Source organism: Humulus lupulus, chromosome 4 (genome assembly GCF_963169125.1).
Source record: "Humulus lupulus chromosome 4, drHumLupu1.1, whole genome shotgun sequence".
NCBI classification, from domain to species: domain Eukaryota; kingdom Viridiplantae; phylum Streptophyta; class Magnoliopsida; order Rosales; family Cannabaceae; genus Humulus; species Humulus lupulus.
This window is the reverse complement of record NC_084796.1, coordinates 177,564,290-177,571,504: the sequence shown is the minus strand read 5'-3', so window position 1 is coordinate 177,571,504 and position 7,215 is coordinate 177,564,290. Positions and strand designations below refer to the sequence as shown.

At 35.9% G+C, this 7,215-nt stretch overlaps 1 protein-coding gene across 1 annotated transcript; it reads left to right on the top strand.

Moving 5' to 3' along the window:
- Nucleotides 1–3,748: 3,748 nt before the first annotated feature.
- On the top strand, nt 3,749–7,004 carry LOC133832701 (uncharacterized). The gene is made up of 5 exons (XM_062263012.1): nt 3,749–4,020; nt 4,116–5,090; nt 5,207–5,319; nt 5,536–5,778; nt 6,241–7,004. The coding sequence occupies exons 1-5, from the start codon at nt 3,749–3,751 to the stop codon at nt 7,002–7,004; spliced, it is 2,367 nt and encodes a 788-aa protein (XP_062118996.1).
- Nucleotides 7,005–7,215: the final 211 nt, after the last annotated feature.

The window sequence follows — 7,215 nt, the reverse complement described above, 5'->3', positions numbered from 1 at the left end:
TTTCCCACACTTAAAATTATATTTTCTCACACTTAATCTTGTAATTTTGTTAATTTAGAAGAAAATGTTATTTTCTAAAGGAAACATGAAAGTTTATAAGTATTTCTAAGTAATTACAAGTTTTATTATTTCTAAACAATTTAAAATAATAAATGTAGATATTATTTTATGAGAAATTTAAAGAGGTTAAATGAATTAGTTTAATCAACTTTGAGACTTAATTAAATAATGGTAAAAAGAATATGTTGCTGAATTTTTACTGTAGAAATTATTGTTTTAAGCGTTACTTTTTAACAATGCTTCCACGTATGCATGCCGCATGCAAATGCACTTTTATGTTTAAATAAATGCCTATTATTCAAATATATAATTTTTACTTTCTAACCATGCATGTATAATAGGTCGAATTGACATTATTCGTTCATGACTTTATGTGAAAAATGTGCATGTTTAGAATTTATGAACAATTTGCACCATGTGTGCATGCCCCATGCACACATGAGGTATATGTGTTGGGTACAAGAAATCTCACGTGATTCTAAAGAGAACGAATTGATTATGATTATAGGCTCGTTGTGAAGTTTTTTTTTTATTTTGCTTTGCTAGGACCTGAGGTAAGGAAGTTAGATAGAATTTCTATGTTTATGCTATGAAATGGTAAGAATGATCTGTTATGAGAATAATGATATGCTGCATATGATGATGAACCATGTGATATGAAGTATGAAATTCTATCTTGAGATGCTATGATGAATATGATGCAACAAGTGTTTCCTTATTTTGATATGAAATGGATTTCATGTGTTTTGTATGTTGTATGAAAAAGCAAATAGTTGTTAGCGTGTTGAACGCGACACAACAAAGGGATTACTAAGGATATAAGACGTAACCCAAGTTACTAAGGATATGGCGCAACTCATTGGGTGGACGCGCCGAGGTTATTCAAGGACCAGAGCCTCTTGTTTACCTCAATATGTGACATGGACAATAGAGGCGTCATGTTCACAAATAATATGATGATGATGTTTGAATATGATGATGGTGTTTGATTTTAATGATGACGTTTAAGTATGATGTATGATGATGACATTTAAGTATGATGTATGGTGATGTATGAATATGATGTATGTATGAGCGTTACGATGTGATTATGTTCTTATTGTGTTTTCTTTGTATGTTGCTTGTACTTCCTTACTGGGCTTTTAGCTCACCTTCTTACTTTCCCCATTTTTAGGTAATAAACAGGGTTTCTCTTTGGCAAGCACTGTGATGTGAAGAGTTCCGACGTCAGAGTGTATATGGCGTGGGGGTTTCCTATGGACGAATAAACGATCAACCTAAAACAACAGATTTTAAAGAATGATGTTATGGACTTAAATTTTAAAACTATCAGTGGGACTTAAACTTTATTTATTTTAAACGTTGCATAAGTACTCTTATTTTTATTTTAAACTATTGGGTCCAGCTTGCATGTTTTATCAAGACCCCACTGGATTTCATATGTTAAGTGATTTTCTTCTATAACTTTATGAGTATGGAGACGTTTTGCAAAGTAGTAGTTTAGGGCGTTTTACAACAAACTTCTAATTTTTGTAAGTCCATGATCATATGATCTTATCGCATCGATAAAAAATTATGCAATATAAATTTAACAATGACTCAAGATTGTAAAGAGAATATAATCAAGCACTTGTTATCAAAATAATATAATTTTTTTTCTCATACATATTAGACAAATAAATAACTATATAACAAAATAATTTTCAAAAGAAATATAATTTTAATTTATAAACAATTATGAAAAGTTTGATAAATAAATGTAGTGATAAATTCAACAATAAAATTGCACAAGTTAAAATATTTTTAGAAAATAAATTATTTGAAAACTAGTTGAAATACACATATTTTTCATTTTAAAATTACAATATATTCAAATTTATTTTCACTTCCCATGTGCAAAATATATATACATATTTTCTTGAGCACCATATAAGAATTAATAATGAAAATAATCTTTTGGTTCTTCATTAAAATTTTGGGAAATTATTTACATTTTATTGCATATGATTGATCATATCAAAACAATTCAATTAATGAACTTCAAGTTTACTATATTTTGTATTTCACTAAAATTTTAAGGATATACATAACTGCGATAAGTTTCATTTTTTTTATACTAGAAAATAAAACAATTTTAATATCCTTCAAAACATATAATAGCATTGACTCTTCAGGAATCAGAAGTCTCCATTCGATTTTTGTAATATATTATGTTTAGGAACATTATATTTCACAAGGGTGTGCGAAGGTTCCTCTCTTCTCTCCATGATGAAGAAGAAGAAGGTTGCTCGAAAGCCTGCATCAAGATCAAGATCTGAGGAGGCCACTAAATCATTGCCATCAACGGAATCATCGTTGAAGGTTCACCCTGCTCTACAGGCAGAGAACGTTCTACCTGATAGCTTGACGGAAAAAACGCAGAGGATAAGTTCGTTGGGTCTGAATTGTGAAGATGGATTGACTCCTCAGGGGGATGAAGAGAAGGTAAGAGACACAGTTCCAGTTGAGGAAAATGAGGATTTCCAATCTTCTGCTCAATCGCATTGGGCGAACCTCAGAGGTAAATTGAACTTCAATGAGTCGACTAAGCTGCATTATGAGGAGCCTTTACTGAAAAATGGAAAGAAAGTAGCTCAAATTGATTTGGTGGAGGTTGCTGAACAAGCTCAGAATTGGAGTTCAGCTGTGATATGCATGGTTTTGGGAGCCAACCCCCCTTTTGCAATTTTTGAAGGGTTTGTGAAAAGAATATGGGGTCACCTGGGTATTGAACGGGTAGTTAGGGTGCATATGGGTCTCACCATTGTCAAGTTCAATGATGAGGCTACTAGAGACTTTGTCTTGCAGAATGGCATTGTACAGTTTGATCGGAAACCAGTCATAGTGAGGCCTTGGACCCAAGATCTAGACACCATCAGGTTAGTGAGATCAGTTCCCCTGTGGATTTGACTTCCAAACTTGGGGCTACAATACTGGGGAAAAAAATGTCTCAGTGCTTTGGTAAGCACTATTGGGAAGCCAATTATGTTGGATAAATTTACCAATGATAGATCTATGATCAGATTTGCAAGGGTTCTTGTAGAAATGGAGATAACTGATGATCCTCCTTTTGCCATTCAATTTGTCAATGAGCTGGGCCAAATTCAAGAACAATTTGTGGAATATGAATGGCTCCCTATAAAATGCCAGAATTGTAAGGGATATGGGCATAATTCAGCTGAATGCAAGAAATCTGATAACAAGAGCTGGGTGATCAAGGATAAGGCTGTTAAGGAGGTTATAAGGGCTGATGCTAAAGAAGTTGAAGCTGGAAATAACTCAGAAGGGAATATTGCAGAAACTGAGGGCCATAAAGCAGTTTTATCTCAGCAGGGAGCAACAGAGTTAAGCAATGTTACTAGTGATCCTACGAGTAGAGTTCAGACTCAACTGGAGACACGATTTCAGGCCAATAAAGAAAACTGGGAGGTCCCAAAGAAGGTTGGGAATTCAAAGAGCAAGGGTAAGTCAGTGAGCACGCATATAGGAAGTAAGCTGAATGTTTTCAAGGTACTCCAAGAACAGGAAACAGGGGAGAAATCTGAGGTTCTAATTGACCCTAAAGCTGATGGATTGCTCAAATTTGCTTAGTTGGAATGTTAGGGGGTTGAATAAGAGAGACAAACAGCTAGCAATTCTAAGTCTCTTAATGTTAAATAAAGTTGGTATTGGTGCTCTGTTAGAGAATAAGTTGAAGATGGATAAAACTAAGGATATGATGTCTAAAGTGTTTGAGGACTGGGATTATTATAATAGCCCAGTTGTTGAGGGCAAAATTCTGATTTTATGGAGGAAGACTTTTGTTAAGGTTCAGGTGTTAGTGGAACACAAGCAATTTCTTCATTGTTTGGTTTCTTTTACTGGCCTTCAGTTGGAATTTGTGGTCTCTTTTGTGTATGGTTTTAACATAGTGGTTGAGAGGTTGGATTTGTGGAGGGATTTGTCTTTAATTCAAGTTACTAGTAAGCCTTGGCTGGTTGGGGTGATTTTAATGCAATGTTTAACTATGATGATAGACTAGGGGGCAAGAGGGTTAATGCTAATGAGATAATGGACTCTACAGCTTGGCTAGCCTTTTCTCAGCTAGCTCCAATCAAAAGCATAGGTTCCAAATTTACCTGGTCGAATAGACAGGAGGGAGCTGATAGAGTATATTCTAAAATTGATCATGGGTTTATCAATGAAGAATGGACTGATTTTATTCCGAATACTGTTGCTGAAATTCAGTGGGATGTGCTTTCGGATCATTGTTTCATTCTCATTAAGGCACTTAAGATGGGACATCTTGGAATTAAACCCTTTAGATTCTTTAATTGCTGGATAACTCACAGCAGATTTAAAGAAACTGTTATTGATAACTGGTGCAAGCCTTTGACAGCAAAAGGGTTATTGGGAGTGACTAGGAAATTGCTCAGGCTGAAGCATGCCTTGAAAGCGTTCAGTAGGAAGGAAATAGGGGACATTGAACAGGGGTATCATCAGGCTAAGGGTGCTTATCAGGTTGCATTAACAGAAGCTCAGGAACGGCCTATGGATGCTTCTGCACAGGAGACAGAGAGATTAGCAGCGATCTGTTATAAAGAGCATTATACTCGGTACAGAAGCTACTTAATTCAGCGAAGTAAAGTCACCTGGATTCAGAAGGTGGATGAAAATAATTCTTATTTTCATGCTTGTATTAAAAAGAGAAAAGAGGAGAATCGGATAATATCTTACTTGAATGATCATGGGGAGGTAATTACTGATTATGGGGCAGTAGTGAAGCATTTTCTTGATCATTTTAGGCAGTATATGGGAAGTCAAAGTTCAGGTTCTGGGCTGATTAACACTGAATGCATTGATTTGGGCCCTTGTTTAGACATTGATTTGCAGCTGAACTTAATCAGGAAATTTACTAAAGCTGATGTAAAAAAAGCTCTGTTTAGTATTCCGAGAACTAAAAGTCCAGGCTTAGATGGCTACAATTCAGATTTTTACAAGGCTATGTGGAAGTATATTGAGATGACATTTCTTTGGCTGTTTTAGATTTTTTTAAAACAGGAAGGATCCCGGCTGAGTTGAACAAAACAGTTTTGGCTCTAATTCCTAAAATTGATTCCCCTAATAGGGCAGTTGATTATAGGCCTATAGCATGCTGTAATACTCTGTATAAGTGCATTTCTAAAATGCTTTGCAGTAGGCTTTCGGAAGTGTTACCCTCTATTATTAGTCCCAATCAAGGTGCTTTTATTAGAGGGAGATCTCTTGCTCATAACATCCTTATTTTTCAAGATTTGATTAAGAACTATAACAGAAAGAATGCTTCCCCGAGATGTACCTTGAAGATAGATCTGAGTAAAGCCTATGATACTATAGACTGGGATTTTTTAGAGAGGTTATTAATAAGACTGAGGTTTCCTTCTAGATTCATTCATTGGGTGATGGTTTGTCTCATAGGTACGTCCTATACTGTTTTGATGAATGGTCGTTTGCAGGGTGGTTTTCAAGGAGTTAAGGGTCTTCGACAAGGCGACCCTATTTCCCCATTACTATTTGTCTTAGTTATGGAATATCTCACCCGATTACTTCAATTTGGTGCAATGCATCATGATTTTCGGTTTCACCCTTTATGCAAAAATCTCAAAATCATCAATTTATGCTTTGTTGATGATTTAGTGATTTTTTGCAAAGCTAATAGAGGTTCGGTTCAGATAATTCAGTAGGTATTTGAGGACTTTTGCCATAGTACTGGAATGAAGGCTAACTTAAGCAAGTCTCAAGTCTTCTTCAGTGGTATCTCTGCTCAGGAAAAACGCCAACTACAACTACTGTTAGAGTTAGAAGAGGGTTCCTTCCCCCTAAAATACCTTGGAGTCCCTATGAGACCCACAAAATGGAAAGCGGCTGACTGCAGTGAAATTCTTAAAAAGATAAAGCTCAGACTTCACACTTGGTCAAGTAGACATCTATCCTATGCAGGGAGAGTTTAGCTCATCACTTCTGTTCTTATGGGGCTGAGAAATTACTGGATGAACATCTTTTTACTGCCTCAAAGTATAATCAAAGAAGTGGACAAGCTTTGCATGTGGTTTCTTTGGGGTAATGATGGAACTAGGAGCAAATTTCATCTTACTTCCTAGTCTACGGTTTGTTTGCCTAAAGCTTTTGGTGGTTTGGGGTTTGGAGAAGGGTCTAAGTGGAATACGGCTTTGCTTGGCAAGTATATCTGGGCTATAAGCCATCAGCAGGAAGCATTATGGGTAAAGTGGGTTCATGCAGTGTATTTAAAGGGCCAAAACTTTTGGCAATACCAACTTAAGGCTGATGCTAGTTGGTATTGGTGCAAAATCTGTCACTTACGTGAGATGTTCTCTCAAGAGGAGATTGAAAAGGCTGGTAATACTGGAAGATTTAAACTTAGACAGTTGTATTCTGGACTGTTTCAGCTTATCCCTGTCAATTACAACCAATTTGTTTGGAACAGAGTGAGTGTTCCTAAGCATAGGTTCATCACTTGGCTTGCAGTCAATTCTAAGTTGCTAACTAGGGACCACTTACAAAGAGTGATGCAGCTGGAATCTTCTCTTTGCCCGGTCTGTGATCAAGAGTTGGAGAATCATAGTCATCTGCTATTTGGGTGTTACTTCTCTCAGCAGGTTGTTCAAAAGATTCATGACTGGTTTGGCTGTTCTTGGCCTCTTATATACTCAGACTGGTGCAGATGGATTGGAGGTATGAGTAAGGGGATTAGAGCTTCAAAAGTGGCAGCTGTGCTCTCTGCTATAGTCTACTATGTGTGGCATAACAGAAACATCTGTGTTGTTCATAATTACTCTCTTAGTATTATGGCTGTAGTTGAGTTGATCAAAAATGCCATTAAGTGTAGACTAAGTGCGTTTTTCTCTGATGTTGGTGTAAAGCTATGAGTTTTTTTAGTGTTGTTTTTGTGAGCTGGTTTGTTCCAGTGAGATTGTGTTGGCTGTAGCTTGGTTTCTTTGTGCTGTGATCAATAAAAATTCTTTTTCTTGATAAAAAAAAAACATTATATTTCACAATTTTCTCTATCAAATGGTGTACTTGCTTAAAATCACAATTATTTTTCAAATATAAATAACTTCCTCATTCATTCAAGTTAAT

Bases quoted from the DNA above. Each gene is read 5' to 3' on its own strand.
- LOC133832701 (XM_062263012.1), top strand. From the start codon at position 3,749: ATGTTAAATAAAGTTGGTATTGGTGCTCTGTTAGAGAATAAGTTGAAG. The intron at 5,091-5,206 runs GTATATTGAGAT...TTCCCCTAATAG, and splicing joins TTTTACAAGGCTATGTGGAA to GGCAGTTGATTATAGGCCTA. The intron at 5,320-5,535 runs GTGCTTTTATTA...TTTGTCTCATAG, and splicing joins TATTATTAGTCCCAATCAAG to GTACGTCCTATACTGTTTTG.